This window comes from Sminthopsis crassicaudata, chromosome 4 (genome assembly GCF_048593235.1).
Source record: "Sminthopsis crassicaudata isolate SCR6 chromosome 4, ASM4859323v1, whole genome shotgun sequence".
Lineage (NCBI taxonomy): Eukaryota > Metazoa > Chordata > Mammalia > Dasyuromorphia > Dasyuridae > Sminthopsis > Sminthopsis crassicaudata.
The window spans coordinates 52,149,308-52,174,575 of NC_133620.1; the positions used below are offsets into that span (position 1 = coordinate 52,149,308).

At 37.0% G+C, this 25,268-nt stretch overlaps 1 protein-coding gene across 2 annotated transcripts in view; it reads left to right on the forward strand.

Moving 5' to 3' along the window:
* The first annotated feature begins 12,688 nt into the window (after positions 1 to 12,688).
* Positions 12,689 to 25,268, forward strand: part of PBX1 (PBX homeobox 1) — a 310,501-nt gene continuing 297,921 nt past the window's right edge. Inside the window, exons 1-2 of one of the 2 annotated variants that reach the window (XM_074266477.1) lie at positions 12,689 to 13,527; positions 16,968 to 17,041. In XM_074266477.1, coding sequence (XP_074122578.1) covers positions 13,337 to 13,527; positions 16,968 to 17,041 — 265 coding nt within the window. In that variant the 5' untranslated portion in view covers positions 12,689 to 13,336. The remainder of the gene's footprint in view (positions 13,528 to 16,967; positions 17,042 to 25,268) is intronic. The other variant, XM_074266476.1, reaches the window with a different exon arrangement.

Here is a 25,268-nt window from a genome sequence, read left to right on the forward strand (position 1 = left end):
TAAAAACCATATGATCATCTCAATACATGCAGAAAAAAATATTTGATAAAATCTAACATCCATTCCTACTAAAAACGTTTGAGAGTATAGGAATAAATGGACTATTCCTTAAAATAATAAGGAGCATATATTTAAGACAATCAGTAAACATCAAATGTAATAGCGATAAACTGAAACCTTTCCCTGTAAGATCAGGAGTGAAATAAGGTTGCCCACTATCACCATTACTATTCAATATAGTACTAGAAATGCTAGCCTCGGCAATAAGAGCCAAGAAAGAGATTCAGGGAATTAGAGCAGGAAATGAGGAAATCAAACTATCACTCTTTGCAGATGACATGATGGTATACTTAGAGAACCCCAAAGACTGCTAAAAAGCTATTAGAAGTAATTCAGAACTTTAGCAAAGTTGCAGGATACAAAATAAATCCACATAAAACCTCAGCATTTTTATACATTACCAACACAATCCAAGAACAAGAGATACAAAGAGAAATTCCATTCAAAATAATTGTCGATAGTATAAAATATTTGGGTATATATCTACCAAAGGAAAGTCAGGAATTATATGAACAAAATTACAAAACACTTGCCACAAAAATAAAGTCAGATTTAAATAATTGGAAAGACATTGAGTGCTCTTGGATAGGCGGAGTAAATATAATTAAGATGACAGTATTCCCTAAACTAATCTATTTATTTAGTGCCATACCAATCAGACTTCCAAGAAACTATTTTAAAGACCTAGAAAAAATAAAAATAGAATTCATATGGAACAACAAAAGGTCAAGAATTTCAAGGGAAGTAATGAAAAAAAAATTAAATGAAGGTGGTCTAGCTGTACCTGATCTAGAACTATATTATAAAGCAACAGTCACCAAAACCATTTGGTATTGGCTAAGAAATAGACTAGTTGATCAGTGGCATAGGTTAGGTTCACAGGGCAAGATAGTGAATAAAAATAGCAATCTAGTGTTTGACAAACCCAAAGATCCCAACTTTTGGGATAAGAATTCATTATTTGACAAAAACTGCTGGGAAAACTGGAAATTAGTATGGCTGAAACTAGGCATGGACCTATATTTAACACCACATACTAAGATTAGATCAAAATGTGTCCAAGATTTAGGCATAAAGAATGAGATCATAAATAAATTAGAGGAACATAGGATAGTTTACCTCTTGCACTTGTGGAGGAGGAAGGAGTTTGTGTCCATTGGAGAACTAGAGACCATTATTGATCACAAAATAGAACATTTTGATTACACCAAATTAAAAAGTTTCTGCACAAACAAAACTAATGCAAGCAAGATTAGAAGGGAAATAACACATTGGGAAAACATTTTTACAGTTAAAGGTTCTGATAAAGGCCTCACCTCCAAAATATACAGAGAATTGACTTTAATTTATAAGAAATCAAGCCATTCTCCAATTGAAAAATGGTCAAAGGATATGAACAGACAATTTTCAGATGATGAAATTAAAACTATTTCCACTCATATGAAAGAGTGTTCCAAATCACTATTTATCAGAGAAATGCAAATTAAGACAACTCTGAGATACCACTACACACCTGTCAGATGGGCTAAGATGACAGGAACAAATAATGATGAATGTTGGAGGGGTTGTGGGAAAACTGGGACACTGATGCATTGTTGGTGGAGTTGTGAAAGAATCCACCCATTCTGGGGAGCAATCTGGAATTATGCCCCAAAAGTTATCAAAATGTGCATACCCTTTGACCCAACAGTGCTACTACTGGGCTTATATCCCAAGGAAATACTAAAGAAGGGAAAGGGACCTGTATGTGCCAAAATGTTTGTGGCAGCCCTTTTTGTAGTGGCTAGAAACTGGAAAATGAACGGATGTCCATCAATTGGAGAATGGTTGGGTAAATTATGGTATATGAATGTTATGGAATATTATTGTTCTGTAAGAAATGACCAACTGGAGGAATACAGAGAGGCTTGGAGAGACTTACATCAACTGATGCTGAGTGAAATGAGCAGAACTACGAGATCATTATACATTTCAACAATGATACTGTATGAGGATATATTCTCAGGGAAGTGGATATCTTTAATATAGAGAAGAGCTAATCCAATTCCAATTGATCAATGATGGACAGAATCAGCTACACCCAGAGAAGGAACACTGGGAAATGAGTGTAAACTGTGAGCATTTTGTTTTGTTTTGTTTTGCTTTTCTTCCCAGATTATTTTTACCTTCCAATTCTTCCTTTGCAACAACAACAAAATTCCATTCTGCCCATATATATTGTACCCAAACATATTTTATAAGATATTTAATATGTATGGGAATGCCTGCCATCTAGGGGAGGGGATGGAGGGAAGGAGGGGAAAATTTGGAACAGAAGGGAGTTCAAGGGATAATGGTGCAAAAAAAATTAACTATGCATATGTACTTTCAAAAAAAAGTTTAGATATAAAATTAATTAAAAAAGAATAAAAAAAGGAATAGATTAGGTTCACAAGACACAATAGTCAATGACCATAATAATCTAATGTTTGATAAATCCAGCTTCTGGAATAAGAACTCAGTATTTGACAAAAATTTCTGGGGAAATTGGAAAATAGTATGGCAGAAACCAGTCATTGACTAATACCTAACACTCCATATCTAAACAAGGACAAAATGGCTCCATAATTTAGATATAAAGAGTGATACTATGAGCAAATCTGAAGAACAAAGGATGGTCTGCCTCTCAGATCTGTGGAGTTTGAAGGAATTTATGGCCAAAGGAGAACTAGAGTACATTATGAAATGCAAAATACGTAATTTTGATTATGTTAAATTAAAAAGGTTTTGTACAAATAAAACCAATGCAGACAAGATTAGAAGGGAAGCAGAAAACTGGAAGAAATTTTTATATATAAGGTCTCACTTTTAAAATATAGAGAGAATTGATTGAAATTTATAAGAATTCAATTCATTCTCCAATTGATAAATGGTCAAAGGACATGAACAGATAATTTTCAGATGATGAAATTAAAACCATTTCTAGTCATATGAAAAAATTCTCTAAATCATTATTGATTAGAGAAAAATGCAAATTAACACAACTCTGGTTAAGATAACAGGAAAAGATAGTGATGAATGTTGGAGGGGATGTGGGAAAAGTGGGATACTAATGCATTGTTGGTGGAGTTGTGAACTGATTCAACTATTCTGGAGAACAATATGGAACTATGTCCAAAGGGCTGTACATACCCTTTGATCCATCTGTTTCTCTATCCAACATATCCCAGTGTATCACAAAGAGATCACAAAAAAGGAAAATGAGCCCCATCTGCAAAATATTTGTAGTAGCCCTTTTTGTAGTGGCAAGGATTTGGTAATAGAGTGAATGACCATCAGTTGAAGAATGTCCGAATAAGTTATAGTATATGAATGTAGTGAAGCATTATTCTATAAGAAATGATCAGAAGGATGATTTCAGAAAGGCCTGGAGAGACTTATATGAGTTGATGCTAAGTGAAGTAAACCAAGATAACTATACACAGCCACAACAAAATCATGCAACTATCAATTCTGATGGAGGTGGCTCTTTTCAACAATGAAGTGATTCAAGCCAATTCCACTAGATTTGTGATAGAGAGAGTCATGTACATCCAAAAAGAGAACTATGGGAACTGAGTGTGGATCACAACCTAGGATTTTCACTTTTTTGTTTGCTTTTGTTTTCTTTCTTATTTCCCCCTTTTTGATCTGATCTTTCTTAGGCATCCTGATAATTGTGGAAATATATATAGAAGAATTGCACATGTTTAACATCTATTGGATTACTTACTCTCTAGTGCAAGGAGTGGGGGAAGGGAAAGCAAAATTGGAACATAAGGTTTTGCAAGTGTGAATGTTGAAAACTATGCATATATTTTGAAAATTAAAAAAAACTACTATTTAAAAAGAAAAGAAAGTGAGGAATGAAAAGAATCATGGAAAGACAATTGAGTAAGGAAGACCTCCATTCAAAATATGAATAATATAATAATAATAATAATATTTATCCCTCAGTGTTATGTGGATGTTTGTAAAGCAACTTGCAAAAATGTTAAGGCACTATGTAAAAATATTACATTATTATTATTATTTGATGCAGAATGAAGTAGCATAGTTAAGAATAGAGAACACACAATTACTACAATAGTATAAATGGAAAGAATGACCACCAAAAAAAGGGAAATCAACAGTGAATGATTTGGAATCATTTTTTAAAATGTCAAGCATGGCTTGAAAGAAGAAATATGAGTAGACACCTCTACCCCACCTTTTTGTAGAGGTGAGAGGTCTACCAACATCATAAATTACACATATTATCAGACTTTTTGGTCTACTGTTCAGTTTTCCTTTTCTTTTTCTTTCTTTAAAAATATTGTCCATTAAATGGCATGATTCTCTAGGAAGAGAAGAGGTAGGATAATAGATAAAATTATGGTGTTGTTAAAAATGTTAAAAATTTATTTTCCCAAAAAAAAGGTTTGGGGACTAGCCTAGCATCCTTGGGATGTGTATTAATCAGGAGACTAAAGGCTCAAATTGTTTTCATCCTTTTCTTGTCCCCAGGATACAAAGCAGTTTGAAGGTATAGAGTTCCTCAATAGTTAGCCCAGAAGAAACGGTATAATCTAGCAAGACTAGAACATAAGGACTTCACTGAAGTGGGAGATAGGCAGTACAGAAGAAGATGAACCTAAATTGACTTTCTTGTTCCTGGTATTGTTTTGAAGTATGTCTTTAAAGATGGTTGTTTTTGTGTGAGCTGCTTCCAGTTCCTGGGGGACTGGAGAATAAACTGCTTAGAGCTTTTCAGCAATAAGAAATCATTGAGTATGTTGTGCCATAAAAAGCTGTGCCTCGTAGATAATTATGGTAAACTGTGTTTTAGGCCCTTCAGTTTTGTCAGGCCTTCTAATCTGATAAAAAAAGAGATCTTCAGGTTCCACTAGGGGATCCTTTCATAACTTAATTTACTTTCACAACAGCCTGGAGGGACTGCATTTGGGGACACAGAGAAAGGAATGTTCCCCTCACTGTAAAAAGGTCACATTCTAGAAAACTAGTTGTTTTTTGCCCTTGATGGGAATGGATATCCTTATATTGCTAATGGTCATCATCACCATGACTCTATGCATGTAAGAAAGCCCTTCCAAGTTTTATGGGAATCATATTTGTGAATAGAATAAGAACTAGTTTATTTTACATACTTTTTTGGAAATGACAATGCTACAGAACCACCAGAACTTAGTCGTATTATTAACTTAAATATAGCCAGTCATTTAGGGGTAGATTGAGGGGCCCCAACAATTAGAAAATATGACCCAAGGCAGATTATTGTAATTTTAGGATTGCCTATCAGTTGTATTAAAGAAAACATTTTATTTGTTTCTTTTAATTTAGAATTTGAGTGGTCAATAAGAATGTTGTGACATGATTTTTTTTTGTTATTCTTTAATGCAATCTGCTGGGGGGAGAATTTTGAAAGTATAATGCTTTCATTCTTGCCAAGAGCTTGATACATTTATGGAACTGGGAATATGGACAAATGTACCACTTTTACTCTCATCTAAACAAGATAAAAATTTCTATGGTCATCCTCAAACTGTTAACTTTCTGTGTCTCTATCTCTCTGTCTCTGCCTCTCTCTCTTTTCCTCTCTCCCCTTCCTAGTAAGGGGCAATGAGGGAAGATACACTTTTTCAACTGTATAAAACATGGTTACTGTTTACACATCTCAAATATATTGGCTTAGAAAGGGCTCTGGCTTTTTTAGTTAGCAACACCCACTGTACAGAATATATAAGTAGATTACAATGGGTACAAATGTGGACCCCTGCAGCTGTGGACAGATGACATATTCCCAAAAGCAGTGACAATCTAATGACAGAATCCAATGTCTGAGTGGGGAAATGCATCATCATCTTTGCTCCAGTCCTGATTTTTCCAATACTGCTTTTAGCACTTTTTTATATTGATAAATCCACTATTAACTGCAAAGATCTGGTTTTCACCACATGGTGAATGCGCAACAGACTCTCCCAGATTCAATCATTCCTTCATAGGAAGTTGTAAGATTGCTTGCTTTGTTCTTGTTATATTTCTGCTTTAGTTTTTTTCTTCTTGAAATGTTGCTTATGTATCAGACTTCTTGGATATCAGAGGATATGCTTGACCAGTAACAGCCCTAAAGTCATTTAAGTAGAAGAAATTTTACAAGAAGGCATAAAGTTGGGGAGGACTACATTAACCTTTCTCATCATACAAGCAGGGGTAATTTTTCCTTAAAAATTATTGAGATGATCATTTAGTTTTAATTGATTCAGGGTACTGAAGGTTCTAGTTTCTGACATCATTTTCTGGTCACTTAAGTGCAAGGCCATGAATCATTTCTGAGTTTTGAATCATAGACCATAAGAAACAACTTAGGCAAAGATACTTCCCCCACTGAATCAACCTGAGATACCTATTCTTGATGAATATTTTTCTGCTATGGATAAATGATTTGCTAACTGCTGATGATCTATGAATGGTTCATTTTGTTCCAAAATGGAATTAAACTACTAGGGGACAGATCTGAGTCAGACTCAGCCCCGAACATCTAGATATATAGACATGAGAGATATTATCAAAGAGATGATAATTGAATCCATGGGTACTTATGAACTCATCAATAAAGATGAGTTTCTCTCACTAGAAAAGAGGATCCAAGAGAAGTGATTGGAAGTCACTGGATTGCTGGAACCCTCTCATATGGGCTCACAAAAGCAAGTTGTTAAATTTATACCAGTTTCCAAGGTAAAGTTTATCCACCTCCAAAGAAACAATTGGTAAAATCTGAATGTAGATGGAGCAAACTATTTTTCATTTTCTTTAATTTTTGTGCAGTTTCTTTTTTGTGTTTTCTTCCACAAATAACTAATAAAATATGTTTTGCATGATTACACATGCATAACCTATATCAAATTGTTTATAGTTTCAGGAGGAGGGGTAATGGACAGAGGGAGGAAGGGAGAGAATTTAGAGGTCAAAATCTTTAAAAGTGAATGCTGTTTTTAACATGTATTGGTCAACCTGCCATCTGGGGGGAGGGGTAGAAGGGGAAGGAGGGGAAAAGTTGGAACAAAAGGTTTTGCCATTGTCAATGCTAAAAAATTACCTATGCATAAAAATTTTGTAAAATAATAAATAAACATTAAAAATGAATGCTAAAAATTTATTTTTACATGCAATTCAGAAAATGTAAAATATTATTAAAATTTTTCTAAGTCTCCATTTTTGTAGAAAATGTTAATAATACAGATTGCATTTTTAAAATGTGCTGTATAGACATTTGTTTTTTCAATGACACAGTTGTTAAAAATCTACCAGTGCTCCTCTCTTTGGAATAAAACCAAAAGTGTACAGAAGGACACAACAATGACTAAGCATAGTAGCTTGGGAAGAATTGGTTACAGAGGCAGGAGAAAAATCAAGAGAAAACAATGTCATGAAAACTGAAAAAGGAGAAAGTATCCAGAAGAAGAAGATGATTAAAAGTGTCTAATGATGCTTCTAGGTCAAGAAAGAAGAGAACTGAGTAACTACTTTTGTATTTAATAATTAAACTATTTTTGGTAAATTATGAAAGAGAGGATCTCATAGAATGAAATTGGAAGTCAGATTGAAGGGAATTAACAAGCAAGAGGAGAGGCAATAGATATGAATATGAATGAGATAGTTTATATCTAATAATGATAATAAATGAGTATAGCAATATATGATGGCAGTTAGGATTAAGTAAACTTTTTTTTTTAAGAATGAGAAAGGGGCATCTAGGTGGCACAGTGGATAAAGCACCAGCCCTGAAGTCAGAACAACCTGAGTTCAAATCTGTTTTCAGACACTTAGCACTTCCTAGCTGTGTGACCCTGGGCAAGCCACTTAACTTTCATTTTCTTGGAAAAAAAAAAAAAAAAAAAAAAAAAAAAGAATAAGAGAGACCTGGTATGAGTGTAGGCAGCAGTGAAGGAGCCAATAGATTGGAAATTATTTTTCTATTTTGTCTAACATGCAGAGTATTTTAAGGATCAAGTGAGAAAAAACAATTTGAAAGCCCATTGAAGAGTATGAAATGCTTAAAAAATGCAAAATACTGGAATTTTTCCATCTCTACAACACGTAGTAGACATTTTTGTCCTTGAATTGGATAGATTGATTTGCCAGCAATAGAAACTAATGATTCCATGGTAGGTGCTTTTCTCATTTTCTCCCTGAATAATGGTAACAACAGTAGAGTCATTGAAATTCGATAGAGTTTATAATGGAAAGCACACGAGTTTAGAAGTCCGAATACCTGAGTCCAGGTCCTAGATCTGACTAACTGTTTGATCTTACACAACCCAATTTATAAAATTAAAGGTTAGGGCTGGTATTATAGAATTATAGTTTATCAAATATGACAATACTACTAAAAGCCAGGCTGGCTATAACTCACTGAGGAGTTGGGATATCTCTTTTCTACTATGTCCTCACCAACTATGCTTTCTCCATTGTTAGGGTTTTATAATTAGCACCCCAGTTCCATTGAACCATTTAACATTGAGTAGTTCTTATAAAAGATTTCCTCCTATAGCAAGAACAAAATACAAATGTTTTCCTAAAGAGGAAGTGACAGAAGATGACAGACTTTTTTGAATGCTTTTGTAACCAAAGGGTTTCTTCTTCACCACATAGTTAGCTGATGGGAAACCAGACATTTGCTCACAAATCTCCTGGAAGCAGGAAGGAGGCTTGTAGTATCTTACCAAGGGACCTGCCATTAGGGGGGCTCTGAGCAGGCACCAGACTATTATTACAACAGGACCATTCTTTTAGATCTGACTGGTAAATTGCTTGAAAAGGCAATATTCTCTCTCAGGTCCTCTCTCATTCTAATGTTCTGTGAAGAGAGTCTATAATAATATACGAATAGAGTCTGGGAATACCCTGTGTGGATATATAATTATCACCTATCCAATTTACCTGAAAACCTTTCTGATTAGGCCAACTGATCTAGGACTTTATCTTTGAAGTCAGGATGGAGACTCCATTTTATTATCTTTGAAAAGTCTTGTCATTCTTCCTCTCACCCAAGTTTGAAACTTCAGTCATTTTTTATTCTTTCTTATGCCTAATTAATTATCATATCTTGTTGATTCTTTCTTGTTTCTCTTGTGGATCTCTTATTTTCCAGCTGTTCTCACTATTCTTGCTTATGCTTGTCTTTAACTGTGGCAATATCTTCTCAACTAGTTCTGTTGCTTTTGGCCTTCCTCTGCTCCAGTTCATTCCACATAGTACTTCCAAACTAATTGTCCCAAAATACTCATTTGATTATACTTTTCTTCAGGTAAAATACTATCAGGGGCTACTATCACCTTCCCTAGATAGAGATAACAAGCATTTATTTAAAGCCTTCCTCCCTTTCTTTCTCCCTTCTTTCTCCTTTCCTTCTTTCCATCTCTCTTTCTTACCTCCCTCCTTCATCCTCTCTTCCTTTTCTTCTTTCCTTCCTCCCTTCTTCCCTCCCTCCCTTCCTTCCTTAATCCCTTACTTCCTTTCTCTCTTTCTTCCTCCATTTTTCCTTTTATCACTCCATCCTTCTTCCTTTTCTTCCTCCCTCCCTTCTTTTCTTCTCTGCCTTATTTTCCTCTTTTTTCTCTTATTTTCCTCCCTGCCTTATATTCTTCCTTTCTCTCTCATTCCTCTCTCTTCTTTCCTTTATTCCATTTTCTCTTCCTTTTCTTTCTATGCTTTATTAAATGCAATCATAACTTTAGAATTAGAAGAGATCTTAGTGGCAGAAGTCTTCATCTCGCACAAGGAAGCCAAAAACTGGAGAGCTATTCTGGTTGAAGCACTGCAACTCATACATGGTGGAGCCGCCAATTCCATTCTGGGTCCTCTGACTCTAAATCTATCAGTGTCTTCCCCATACCATATTAGAAGGAATTATATTTTTATATAATTTATATAATTTATATAAAATTAAATTTTAATTTTAATAGATTTAGAGCTGGGAGGGATTATGGAGAAAAATGAGTCCAATGTCTTTATTTTATAGATGAGGCAACCTACAATAATAAATGTGAATGCACATGCTTAGGGTCACACTAATAAACATCAGAGTTAGAATTTGAGACTAGATCTTTTTGAAAATGAATGTTCCAAATACAAACTCATCAATTAGATACTCAAAGATCTTCATTTTCTGGCTCAAACCTCTTCCCAAGCCTATGATCAACTTCTCTTCTTGACATGCACTATCCTTTATTTGCTAATGCATTTTTTTTCCCCAATGCATTGGACTTTTCTTGGAACTTTCTCCTGGCCTGTTATTTCTTCCCAACTCCAATCCATCCTTCCTTCAAGGGCCAGATCCATCACCACCTCCTCAATGATTATTTCACTAATCTTCCAGCTGGAAATAGTCACTTCCTTCTGTTGTCATCTGCACTCCCCCATAAGTTCTTACAATTTCTACTGTTCCTATGACACTTTTTTCCATAAAGCTTGGTAATTGAGTGCATGGCTTATGTCTTGTAAGCTCTGTAAATGCAGGGACTACATACATCATTATATCCCTCACATCACTTAACACTGTTCATTGCAGAATGACTATAATGATGATTCTGGTGGTGGAGGTGATGAAAAGATAGTCCCCAAACTGGAGGCAGGGAGACTCATCTTTCTGAGTTCAAATCTGGCCTCAGACATTTACTATCTGTGTGATACTGAGCAAATCGCTTAAACTTTGCTTCAGTTTCCTCATCCTTAAAATAAGAATAATAATAGCACCTACTTCTCAGGGTTGTTATGAGGATCAAATAATATAATGCAACTATTATGGCATAATTGCATTGTAGTGAAGTTTAAGTGCCTTTATAACTTGAATTTCTTAATCTTAACCTTATTTTCTTTAGACTCAGGCTAATTTCCTTTCTGAGTCCTTCAGCTTGACTAAGATCTGTGATAAAGTACATTCCTGCATATTATCAATATGATAATTGTATTGTTTGAAAGTATATTATTGTGGTTTAACTTTCCATTAGGATCTGATTCTTAAAACAGCTTATAAACAGAACAGTTGTTAATAATATGACTTTGCAATTACAAATCATATTCATGCCCTTATGCCTTTGTCCTGTTCTGTCAAGCAACCTGTTAAAAGCTGCTTAGGAATGCCTTCATAATTACCCACTCCACTTATCTTGCCAAACTTGTTTTGTGCTAATGAATAGGACGGAGACTGGGTAATGGGTTGATGCTAAGAATAACATTTTTCATCTGAAGATCTCAAAGCACCTAGCAAGAGCTACTTGGCAACAGCTCCTATCTTTATCTGCGGATAAGGAAACTGACACTTAGGGAAAGATCCACTCAATCTGTTGTCCTTTTCCCACTCTACAACTGGGCTTTCTAGGACTAGATTAAAAAATAAACAAAAATCAAATTTAGGACTAGACTCTCAATGCTTATTTATTATTTCTTTCCTCATTAATACTTATTAAGGATTTGGTGGAGTGAAAAAAGCCTTGAAGCTGGAAGTCAGATTCTGATTCCATTCCTGGCTTCAGTATTTACCAGCTGGGTCACATGGGGCAAATTATTTAATCACTGATTTATTTATTTTTTTTCCTCACCATAAACGAGCATACTATTTGCATTACTCCTCTCGTAGAGATTTTGTGAGGAAAGTACTTGTAAACCTCGGATACAGAGTTAAATGTGTACCAGGAGAGTCTAATTCTAGAAACTATTTTTCCAGCAGTGGAGGGGAAGGCGTGGATGGGGAGAAAAGTTGGATTTTTTTAATGTGACCGAATCTTGCTGGTTAAGATTTGTGCTTCTTCAGCATTGTTTAGTGTTATTGTCCTTATTTTACTTCTGATGCAACAAGCCTTTTGTTTATTACTGTGACTAAATCCTCCATACGTTTGATTTTGTCCATCTGGCTACTTAGAATGACCATCCGTTCTTTTTGCTCTTGTTCGGTGATGGTCAGACTAGCGTCCTAAGTTACCCCTCCGGATTCCGAGGACCGAGGAGAAGCGAATTTTAAAGCATTATGGCTGAGAGGGGCTGGGGGTCTGGGGGACTGTTACCCAACAGAGTCCAGGGTCTTTTCACGCTGCTTTGCGTGACTTGCAGTTAAGTAAAGTCACGCACGTCCTTCTCAAGTCCTGGTAAAAAAACAAAAACAAAAACAAAAACAAAAACAAACAAAACAAAAAACCCTGCGTCTTCTAGGAGGAAAAGTGGCAACTGCCTAATTGAATTGAAACTATCCTACTAGTGGCACCTTTAAGGACCGGAGACTCGGTTGTAAGCTCAGCCTCCTTTACAGCCCACCTCTGAACTCTGATTGACAGAGTGCTGGGTGAGGAGGAGGAGAAGGAGGACGAGGAGGAGGTGATGTGAGGAAAGTAGGGAGGAGGAGGGGCTCCTCTTTTCTCAGATGGCCAATCAGGACAGGGGGGCGGGGACCCAGTCTCCCTCCTCCCCTCCTTCTCTCCTCCTCTGCTTCCCAGCTTCCCCGCCTCCCCCCTCCCCGCTTTCCCTCCACCCCCTCCCCACTCCTCCTTCTCCTCCTCCTCCTCCTCCTTCTCCTCCTCCTCCTCCTCTCCGGCTGTGGTTTTCTGTGTCAGTTTCAGGAGTCCTGAGCCTGAGCTAAACAAAAGCAGGAGGCAGAAGGGGCTGCTGGAGTTTGCAGAGACACGGAGAGGAAGGGAGGCTCTCTCTGCTTTGCCTGCTGCCGCTGCTGGGGGAGATCTGGCTTTTGCAACAGCCCACCCCCTTTGAGATCACTCTGGCTGGGGGTGGGGTGGGGGGTGGCGGGGGGTGGGGGGGAAAGTTTGCATTGCAATCCCCCTGCCTTCCTCTCTTTTCTCCAGATCAATGCATATTTGCAAAAGGATTAAGCCACAGATTTAAGCTCTGAGAGCCCATTTCTGCTTTGCAAAGGAGCCGGGACTAAAAACAACCCAAAATCCAGCTCTGATTTCTTTTCACCAAGTGGGAAGGTGGTTTATTTTTCTTGCTTTTTGGAGTCAACACCCTTCCTCATCAGCCCTCATCCCCACCCTCACCCTGCAACCCTTTCACGCCCCCCCTTCCTCTCCCCACTCCCCATCCTCCCACCATCCTCTAAAAGAGGCAAAGGGATTTTTTTTTGGTCTCCCCCCCCCCCTTTATTCTGAAAAGGATTTGGAGACAGCTTGAACGATAAAAAGCCTTGGTAGTTCCAAGGAGCCGAGCAGAGGAGAAGCGGAGGAAACAGGGGCTGCTGTTGCCTTTGGAGATGGATGATCAGCCCAGGTTGATGCATTCCCATGCTGGGGTGGGGATGGCAGGACACCCCGGCCTGTCCCAACACTTACAGGATGGGGCTGGAGGGACCGAGGGGGAGGGAGGGAGAAAGCAGGACATTGGAGACATTTTACAGCAAATTATGACCATCACAGACCAGAGTTTGGACGAGGCGCAGGCCAGGTGAGATTGAGGCTTTCTTTTTCATTTCTTGGGTGGTTTTATTTGTTTGTTTATTTTTTTTTTCCTTCGGGGAGGGGGCGTGGGGAACAATGGGATTTGAATCACTACAGCGCATTCTTTTTCGGGTTATTTCTTTTCCCGTTTTGTGGAGCAACTACATGGCGGAGGAGTAAGATTTGCAGGAGTGTTGTTATTGAAAGTGTAATCGTCCATGCCGTGATGTGTCTGTATACATATTATATGTGTGTGTATGTATATGAACACATAAACGAGGCACCCGGATAATATTGCCAGCTGATCACACCGCGGCCCTCAGCACTTTTTACTGCCTTAAAAAAAAAAAAGTCACACCGAAGGCAGAATCGTCAAGTTTGGAACAGCATTTCCCCATCTTCCTGTGGGGTACCCCCCACATTACAGGACAACATGTCCCAAGAACACTTTTATTTGCTAAATTATAAGTTCTCTAATTCAGATCTTTTTGATTTTCTTTAATGACTCAAGGGAGGAAAAAAAAATTCTAATTTCCATGTTCTCTTTTCGTTCCCTTCCCCCCACGATCTCCCTTCTGTGTGTGGAACAGGGTATTTCTTTGTCAGTAGTTGTCAGCTATCCAGAGAATATTTTGCATATACTTAATGCTCTTTCTTAAGGGGGAAAATGGGCCGTGGAAAGAAGAAAAATAGAATTTTGCTTGTAGATCTGGTGATCAGCTTTCTAAGATTCAAGGAAAAATCACTTGGGTTTTGAATTCTAATTTGGGTCAGTTTCCTGAGCTGCACTGATGCAAACCTTCTCTCTATGTTCCAAAAAAACAAACATACAAACAAACAAAAAAAAATCACTGAAATCAAGAATGTTCTTTCCTCTCTTCCTCCTTCAGGAATACCTGAAGGTAGGATGCTAGAAATCAGAACTGAGACCGTGGTTGGATTATGTGTATGTTGACTCCACGGGGCTTTTGGATGCTCCTTGAGGAAATATAATAAGGAAAAGTATAGTTTTTTCAACTTAAACCTGTGTCAGGGAATTGGTATCTCTTGCTCTGGCATTTTAGGAAACTGGATTTCAAAATAAAAACAGAGAATGCCCAACAGCGCGAACCAAAAGCTTTTCCTTCCCAAACTCCTGGGGAGAAAACCCAAAACAAAATAAAGAAGTCTAATTTCCACTTTAAGTCTAATAGGGTTGGCTTGAAAAGCCTTGAAAAGCAGAATCAATCACAGAAGCATCCCCTTTTTTAAAAAAAAACAAAACAAACAAAAAAAAACTTTGCAAACCTTTTAAAGAAATTTTCTTAAAAAAAAAAAAGATAAAGGAAAAAAGGACAAACCTCAAATCAGTTGGCTATTTTGAGGCTTGATTATGTGATGTTTTGAGAAAGTGAGAATTTTGAAAGGCTAGCTAGAGAAGAAAGAGCAAAAAGCCTAGATTGAATGAATTATTGTATTATTTTAGCTCTAAGCACATGCAACACGTAACTCAGAAGTAGGGGGATGTGGAGGCTGTTGAAAAGTTAGGAAGGTTTAAAGACCCTTTCCTAAATATAAAAGGAGTGATGGAAAGGGGGGGGGGTGTTGTAGTTCTCTAGAATTCATTGGTACTTTTTTATAATTTTATGATCTGAAGAAAAGATGGTAGATATGCTAAAAGAGTTCTCACTAGCATTTATATTCTAAGCTGGGACTAATTGCTTCATTACATTGTTTCAAAAAAGCACCCATACCAATAAACTAAGTTTGAGGTGGGAAAGAAAGGAGATGAGGGGATACTATACATCTTTCTGATACTCCTAGCATGCCTGTATGTGTATAGTACATATATATGTATGTAAGTAACTAAGGAAAAACTCATCTTGGAGTTCACCACTTTCGATGAAATAAATGGTGCAAGAGACATTAGGTTTTATATTGGGATGGAAAAAAATTCTCTTCTTATCTACCCCCATTCCCCAAAATACACACAATCAAATAAACAGGGTGTATAAATGGCAATCGTTAAAACTGTGCAATTATTTGTGTTTGTCTCCAGATATGTAGATAATTAAAAACATTTTGTAGAAACAAATGAAAAGGCATTGATACCTAGAGAAAGACACACTCACTTCTCCCTTTCCCTTCACCCCCTGCCGGGAAGAGGTTGTTGAAATTGCCACCTTACTACTTCCTCCTAGGTCGCTAAGCATAAGGAGTATCTTTAGTAAATAGCATACATTTTATCCAGCTTTCCTTTTTCTCATTCATTCTTTGACCGAAGGCATTTATTATTTATGAAATATATAGAATAGGTAGTAAATGTCTGAGGTACAAAGGCATATGTTCATTTGGATACTTTCACGGTCTGAGAGTGGGACTTCTATACAGTGAAGATACAACATACAGTGTGCTTCTGGGTTCTGTTCCCTAGGAGCAAAGAGTTGATTTAATTGCATATCTATTTTTTTTTTTTAACTTTCAAAGGGGTTTAAAAAAAAAATAGCATGTGCTTTGAGTGCCAGAGGCATACATTAATCTTTATGTGTTAATTTTGGTTGGTAAACAGAAGTCCCTCAATTCATGGGCTGGGTGTGCTGTATTTTGTTTCCATATTTAAAAAAAAAAATCCTTCTGTTATGAGTAATTACGTAGAAAAATAGAGAGAAAGGTATTGTTTTAATCCTCAAGTTCATGCTGAGCATAAAAACAGCCAAGCAAAGAAGCAGTCTACAAGGCAGAATTGGTTCCTTTTCTTCCCCCAATGTGTGCAAGGTCCTAATTGTAAATAATTGAATTTCAACACCTGCAAATAAGCTGTGTGTGCACAAGAGGTATAATGTGAACATAGAGAAATGAATTTATTCCCCATATGTGGATGTTTGCCCCTGGCAATGCATTTTCATAGTCTTTAACTTGGGGACTGAAATTTTATAAATTGACAGTTCTGCTCAGAAGACCTTTCAAGCATCTTATGTTTATGAGGATGTGGGGGGAGGGGGTGTCTGCAGAATGAATTTGAACACACGGATGAATTCAATTTGGAAAGAAAAAGAAAGACCTTAAAGCTGTGGATGTTGAATAAGAAGGAGAGCTTGGGCAGGGTTATTAACCCATACATTTGGCTTTGCTTGTGCTAATTGCCCTCCGTAGAAGTATTGGTTTAGGAAGGCCACTTTATTGCAAGTGCTTTTTAAAAACTATTCATAAACAGGCATAATTTAGGTTCATTCTGTTCTGTAGTTAAGCCCCCTCCTTTCCCTCTCTTAATTAACATGATTTCTTTTTCCGTGGTGGGACTCTGTACATTAAGTCATAAAAACAATTGGAGCATGCCACAGAGTTATGCTTAGGATATAATTTTGGCTAAACGTTTGGAATTTCTCTTTCCCCCTGTGCATTATCAGCAATTTGATCTTGAAACTTCACCTAAAGCTGCCGTGCTATAATGTTGTTTCTTTCTTACAGGAAACATGCTTTAAACTGCCACAGAATGAAGCCCGCCTTGTTTAATGTGTTGTGCGAAATCAAAGAAAAAACAGGTAGGGATGGCTTTTTCTAGCCTCTAAAACATTTTCTTTCTTTCTCTGACCAGATGACATTGCTCATTTCTAGCCCTCTGAGAGAGACAATCTTATTTTCTCTCAAAAAAAAAGTTTCTTGCTCGCTTAAAAAAAAAAAAAAAAAAATGAATCAGAGTTATCTAGCACCTTTTATTTAAGTATTAGAATTCCAAAATAATGAATGTGAACTAGGAAAGGTTATTTTCCAAATTAACCCTATTTTCCCCTCATATAGGAATATCTCCAACTGTCTCTGAGGAAAAATAAAAACAAAAACACTAAATGTTCATGGAGAGAGAGTGAGCATGTAGCTTTCACTGTGAAGACTTTCTTTTTTCTTTCCCCCCCACCACGGGCCCATTTTTCTGCCTTTCTAATGAAATTGGTGCTAAAATATGAGTCCTGAGGTGGGGGTGGGGGAGAAAGAGAATGTATTAAAATGGAGTCTTTTGGAAAAAGACATTCTGAAAGTGAAAGTCCATTTCCTGGAGAGAACATGTTTTGATTGATAGTAAAATCTGTCTTATTAAGAATGAGGGCGCTTTTAAAGTTTTCCTTTCACTCTTTTCTCCTAATTAAAAGGCCCAAATCAGCTGCTTACTGGGAAAGCCAACCCAGGATGTCTTGTCAGATCTCTCTCTAGAAACCTCAATATCGGAGGAGGTGATTGGTTAGTTTAGGGGTAGTATCATTTTTATGGCAGAGAGATCCTTGGATTTAGGAGGGCATAATGACTTGAGAGTACTTATTCTGTTGTTTTCCTACTTTCCAGACCTCAAACCTTGGACTAACAGCACTTATAGGGCATCCCAGGAGGGCATTTAAATTTTAAAAGCAACAATTAAAAAATAGCAGGCATCAATCAGAGGTGTTCTTAAACAACAGATGCTAGGGGAGGGCATTTAGCAAAATACTATTGTTTGTTTACTTCAGACCCTTGGTTTTCCAAGGTGGGAAAATTCCTACCTCGGAGGACCAAGGAATTAAGGAGGCAGATTGAGAAGTGGGAAGGGGAGGTGGGGAGGTAGAGAAGGGTCAGGTATGCAAAAGAAGAGGCTCCTCTTCTTCGAACTGACTCTCTCATTTTAGTGCAGTGCAAAGTACCTGACATTTTATTTATTTATATATTTTTACAACAAGGAGCATAACAGTCAATAATTCATATCTAAACCATATAAGCAAGGGCATGACATGAATGAAAGTGACAATAAATATGATTGCATGCCCAGTTGATATACATTGATAGTTACACATAAAAGGGGGAGGGGGTGGAAGAGAGGGAGGGGAGACTGGGTAGCTTTCTTTGGAGGCTGCCATCCCCATGCCCTTTCTTAAATAAATAAATAAATGCTTCAAAGTGTGAGAAACTGATTAGAAATGTGATTACTTGACTCTTGAAGTATATATAAAATGACTACAGCCCTTTGTTGAATGTTATTTGTGCAGCTTGTAACCTAGACAAAGCACCTGAGCAGTGACATTCAACCCACTTAAGTCCTGAAGGTTGTATTGCCAAAATCTAACCTTATTGGGAAGCTGTTAACTACATTACTCTAGAGACTGTATAATAGATTATATGGACTCTGTATATACATTTCAATGCATTTTTTGGGGGGGTGATGGTCAAAAACATGTTTCATGCTCTGAATTTATTTCCTGATAATGAAGAGAAAAATAGCTAAGTTTATGTTCTGGCTTTTTCTCTTCATCTTTTAAAATTCTTTATTATTTTCCCCTCTACTCTGATGATATTTGCTTTGAATATTTGACTCATTGACGTTTCCTTCCCCCAAAAGAAAATCAAAACTGGTTCCTACTCCCAATTGATTTTTTTCTCTAAAAACACAAAACCAAAAATCAGCGACATAAAGTTGTATGTAATGAAGCTGTCTGAATAGAGTACAGTATGTGAAGATACTTCATTATATTTCTGAGGCCAGGACGCAGGTCAAAACTTTCAGATTTTACATAGTGATGAAGGTGTTTAATTCTAGTCTTTTCATCAAAATCTATTTGAGACATTTTATGAAAGTTAGATAATGTGGCTAAAGACTCACTACAAATATGGATTAGGTTGCTGTCTCTTTAATATTGGCTGTGATATCATGATAAAAAGTCATTATATTCATGAGAATAAAAATCCCCAAACATCATTTAAAGCTGGAATAAATTTGTTTTAAAAATGATGCCTTATAAGCATATTTATAGGTTTTTTTGGGGGGAGCAGTCTGCTTAAAATAAGGTTTATATTTTCTTCAGGTTAAAAACAAAAATAAACTCTTTCTGACAGAATGTGAGCTGTAAAAGGTAGAAACTATTGGTCACGGTGAGTTAGCATTAGTGAAGAGGAAGTAAATGTACAGACAGATTTTAGGATAAGGGAATGTTCTGGGAAGAGCTAAAAAATGAGACTTTTTTGACATGTATTCTGAAGAGCGAGGATGGGGAGGGCAGAGGTGCCATAGCGGTGGAAAAAGAGTAGCCCTCAGTGGTACGTGGATGTTCCAGAATAAGGTAGGAGTTCTCTGGGATGTCTTGAAAAGGACCTCTCCAATTCCAGAAGATGATTAGTACGTGACTCAAGAGCTGCTGTTAGACTCCCTGATGTGATGGCATATCTTTCATGGGGTTAATGTGTCGGAGAAACATAAAATGTCTGTAAAGTTGCCCAAGCGTTCTTTTCGACACAGAGATGCCGAAGCAATCCTGTTAGCGCACTCATTCCTTCGTTGTTTGGGGGGCTCATCTTGCCATTACTTTTACCCTCATTTGCCTTCGGGAACATTTTGGTGCTTCCATCTTGGAGACTACTGTGGCTGGGTGTTTGGGTGTTTGTCAATCTAAAGTTTTGATATTTGTCTTCGTTCAGGCCAGATTCTTGAACTTGGATTACTGTTAGATGTATAACTCGGAGAAAAGCACAGTAGTCATGATACTGATTTATTCCTTTGTGCTATTTTTAGTTCTTTTTGTTGGATGTTTGGGAGGTAAAAAGGAAAACTCATTCACATTGACTTCTATGCATTTTACAACTTTAAAAAACAACAACTCAGACACCACTGTCTAAATTACAACTGATTGATAAGTATTTAAGAATGAAATCACTGTGGGTATGTTAAAAAAATGTGAATCTCTTTGATATATCTCTTTGATACGGATGAGTTGCTGTAATACCCCCCCCTTTTTTTTTCCTTTAATAAAGATTAAAGCACATACCAACAAAAACACTTAGATGACAAGTTGTTAAAACAAAACAAAACTGAATCAGCCTATATTTCAGCTGCTTTGTGTTTTATACTACTTTCTGACTGTGGAGACCCATAAGACAGGCGGAATATAGGATTTGGGACCATTTAATATGACTTTCCTTTAGTCTTAAGGACTATTTCTTGTCATATGACATATTAACAGTAGGATCAGGGGTAGGAGGGAGAAAAGAAGGGAGAAGGAGAAAGCGTCAACCAAATTCCATTTCTTAAAAAAACCTTGAATTATTTTTTTTCCTCTTGAATCCCTGCTATTTGTCTTCTTTGTCAAAATCATGGAGATTTTAAAAGTAGGAAAAACACTCAATTTTTTTTTGGGGGGGTGCAGTTTACTAAGCAGAATATTTATAGTTGGCAATGAATAGCTGCAATTGTTGTGAACAGTTTTTAATTTTAGAACATAATAGCTATATCTGGCACTTTGCAGCCCCTTTTCCTCTGTGCATTATCTGCGTCGAAGTTAAATCAAATCATTGGAGGAGGTAAATTTTTTTTCTTCCCTTACCACCCCTTTGTTCTCTTTCTTTCTTTTTTTCTCTCCGTGTTCAATTAACACCCCCATCAGAGAACTGTAGTGTTTTTTTTTTTTTTTTTTTTTAATGCCTAGTACCGTATTTCACTTCTGACACTCTCCCTTATTATTCTCTCCTGCCTTTTCTGTTTAATATAGCAATTATATTATGGAGTTTCTCTGTCTTCCTCTCCTTTAAAGCACTGGAAGAGAGGAGAAAAGAGAAGAGGAGAGGAGAAAAGAGAAGAGGAGAGGAGAAGAGAGAAGAGGAGAAGGGAGGAGGAGAGGAGAAGGGGGGAGAGAAAGAAAAAGAAGAGAGAGAGAGAGAGAGAGAGAGAGAGAGAGAGAGAGAGAGAGAGAGAGAGAGAGAGAGAGAGAGAGAGAGAGATTGTGTGTTTAGGTGCATTGGGGGTGTTATGGAGGGAAGCTGTATAATGCAAAAGAAATGTATGTGATGGTTTTGGGCCTTGGGCAGGGGACAAAGAAGTAACTCCAAATGATCTAAAGTGCTCTCTGATCAGATTCCTTCTGGGAGTCGAGGTGGCGGGAGTCACTTTTCTGAGATACTTGTCTTTAGCAGGCAAATGCTAGCTTAGCTTTTTTCTCTTCTGATGAGAAAGCTTAAGGAGGCACTGTCAAATCCCATGGATTTAAAATAGCTCTATCTATATTATTATTATTATTACAGAAGAAAGAATGGAAATTATAAGAATAAAGTTCCATTATAACACTTTATGCAAAAAAATGTGGTTTTAATGGAGAGGTAGAAAGATTAGGGAGTATATTATTTATTAGAAATATCAATTCCAGCAATAGAGCTATGGCAGTGGGACGAACAGGCTGGAAAACATGGAGTAAAATGAATTTCTCAGTAAACCTTTCCAGTAGGGTATCTATATGATACATTTTGAAAAATGGGTTTAACAACGAAAAGGGAGAGAAAAGGATTGTGACTCTAGTTCTTGGAAACTCTCTGAAGGTTCACAGTCTAAGAAATGTCTGGATATCTCTAGTCAGTTTTAGAAATATAGGACTTATGTGTGTTGGGGGAGTTGGCGCCGGAATGGGGAAGCAGAGATTGAAGCCAAAATGAAGGAAGTGGAATTGGATATGTTAGGGATGTGTGTGTGTGTGTGTGTGTGTGTGTGTGTGTGTGTGTGTGTGTGTGTGTGTGTGTGTGAAGATAGAGAATTACTATCCAAGAGAGTTTGGCTTGCCTCTTATATCTCTTTACTCTGGAGCAGCGGAGATGGACAGTTAGACGCAGGACTACCCTTAGATGAGTGTGGTTATCTCCTCATTCTAAGGGAGGGAAAAAAAAAAAGAAGGATTAAAGGGCTCTGGAAGGGCTGAGGATGGCATTGCCCACTTGTATAATTACAACTTTCAGCGGGTACTCAGGTACCTTCCACTGCTGTTTGCTACTGTAACATGTATGACTACAGCAGCCTCTCTCTTAGTCTGCTTTCATTGAAGAGGGTGAACTTTATTTGTGTCTCAAAGGAAATCTCCAAACAAATAAATAGAACTAAACACAGTCAAACTAAGGAGGGCTTATTTCCCCTGCTGGCATATATTTTAAGTAACATACTGATTTCTTTAAGAGATCTAAGTTCTTAAAATCATTGTTAGGAAATTTTGTTTTTACCTTTTGGTTCCATCCTTTTTTAGATGGTTTAAATAAGTCATTTTTCTGCAGTGTTTGAGAACTTCCTCAGGCAGGCTAACTCACAGCATTAGTGCTTTGATTTTTGCTTTTATATTTATTTTTCTTTTGTTGTTGATTGTTTGTTTATTTTAAAGCATCAATCTGAGTATCCAAAGGCCAGAGTTCTAACTTGGACTGAGCCAGTTCCATTCCTTATGTGCTTCTGTGACCCTGGGCATGGCATTTCACATGTTTAGGTCCCTCAGTTCAGCACAGGTCCTGTGAAGATAATTACCCCTGACATTCTCCTCCTCAGCCTTCCAAGAGGGGTGTGGTGACAGATAATGAATGCAGCAATTGATAAATAAAAACTGGTAGAGAATTAATGAGATGTTTGCAAAGAGCTTTGAATTCTCTGGTCTATATAAACAAAATATGCTATAATAGTTGTATGAAAGTAATAATATTAGGGCACATGACATATTCGGTTTCACATATCCTTGTGATGGTTAACTCTTTCGGGATAGGTGGGTACCTTTTAGTTAGCAAGGATCCCCTAATTTACTTGTTTTATTAGCAAATATTAAGCAGTAGCACTTTGATATCTATTCATTAACAAGAATCCTGTAGGTCCATATTTGCTTTTCTGTATCTAAGCATTTCCTTTATCAGTGCAGTCCTATTACAATCCTATAAATAGACTGTTGTTTATTGATGAAAATGATATAATTAGGTTCTGAAGCCCATCTTCTGTATTATAACAGTGGCTTGTTGAAAGTCCACCAATATAGCTAGCTACCTCTTGATTACCCATGTTAATGAAACATAGAATTGGGCATTGCTAATTCAGAAACTGCCTTTTAATCCATGGTTTGAACCATATTTTTTGTTGAATCTTTTTCAGAAATGCCAAAAAACCCCACAATATTTTGGTTTTGAGATTGATTTCCGTTTATTTCTTCTCTCCTTGCTCTCTTGGAGGTGCTAATGAGCAGTGTGTAGACCTGTCTGAGAGGACAGAAGTCACTTGAGAAAGAAAATAAGACAGGGAAACAAGGAAGGATAACAAAGGTCTTGCACATTCTTCAAATGGGGCAATAACCTTTGAAAATCTAGAGCTGAATGTTCGCCAATCTAGAAAATCTAGAGCTGAATGAACGCCAATGGCATTTTTTCCCCCTTTAGCTCTGGAGACCTACTCAGAAATTGTGTATGAAGCAAGATTGAAAACACTATGTCTTTGAGAGTGAGAAGCCATGATTGTAGAAAGCAGGAATCATATATATATAGTGAGCTGACATAGGATAATCACTTGGACCTGTTGTTCTGTGTACCTTAATTTAGGTTTAGGAAAACTGTTACACTGAGCCTAAGTAAAAAGCACTAGATACAAATCAGGGGCCCTAGAAAGAATTGTAAAATCAAGGAAATGTTGATCTTTGGGATCCTCAGCCCACCCTTCTCTTTGAACTCTCAATCTTTCAGTGACATCTTTTCTATCTTTTTGCCTTTATGCATCCACTGCACTCATGCTGAGTCTCTTTTCTCTCTTTCTGCCTTTTTCCAACAAAACTGGCTTTCAAAATCCTGTAAACTTATTTACACTGAAGTATAAATGAATGATAAGTTTTAATATGCTTACCTCTTGGGTGGTATATTTACATTTTAATAGGGAACAAAGTCTTATAACAAAGAAATAAGTCTTTAATTAGCAGAATTTCTTCCAGAAGAGAATAGGGATTTTCTTGGGGAGGAAGAATGTAGGGAGGTGTGCACATTGGAAGGCCTTCTGGGCATGTCTCATGTCCTACTTTGTGGGTTGCTGTTTATTGTGAAAGCCCTGAAATGTGTAGTTTGAGGTTCATAAGTTCCCTGAATTCCCACCCTACCTGGTGCTGCCGGACCATACCTCTGTTTTTAAAAGGTTGTCAGCATAAGGAAGTGGAAAAAAAAAAAAAAAAAAAAAAAAAGATCCTCAACAGCAGATTTGCTGGGAAAGTCCTTGGAACTCAAAGAAAAGAACACCAGACTGGTTGCAAAATGGGCCAATCCTCAATTTGGCATCAATTAGGCCCCCAATTTACCCTTGCACTCTGGCTGGCTCTTTAAACTAGGACAAAGCAGTCCTGCTGTGGGAGCCTCCCTTCTCCCCAGTCTTCCCTTTCCCAATACAAAAATTTGGTTAAAGAGTTATGTGGTGGTTAAAATTTTCAGAGTAATAGAAACATCTGATATTATTTCATGGTCATTATTACTATGTTCTGCACTAAAACTGCACAAAACATTTTTTGAAGTGGTTATTATGTATGTCTTAACCTTCTTTCTTCCTTTTGCTATTTTTCTTTCTTTTCTTGATTTGTCCTCCTAATGTATTGTTTTCTTGCCCTTAATGAAAGTCCCTAAAAGTCCCTAAAAGAGTCCCTAAAAGAGGGTGAGTTGTGTGGGTGTTGCTATTTTGCTTATTATGATAAAAGCAAACACAGCAGACTTTATGTAAAATTCTTGAGAGGGGATTCAGGTTGGAGAACTTACAAATCACAACTTTTAATTTTTTATTTCTTCTTCCCTCCTCCTCCTCTTTTCCCCTCTTCTTTTCCTTTTTCTTCTACTTCTTATTCCCTCCATTATTATTATTATTTTTTTTTTTTGTGAAAATGACTAATTCTATTGAAGCTGTGGGATGTATTTCCAAGGTTGATTTCAAGTGTCTCAGGCATTGCATTTCATTTAGTTGATTCTATGGTTCAAAGAAAAAAATTTTTTTCATCTGCTTTTCATGTC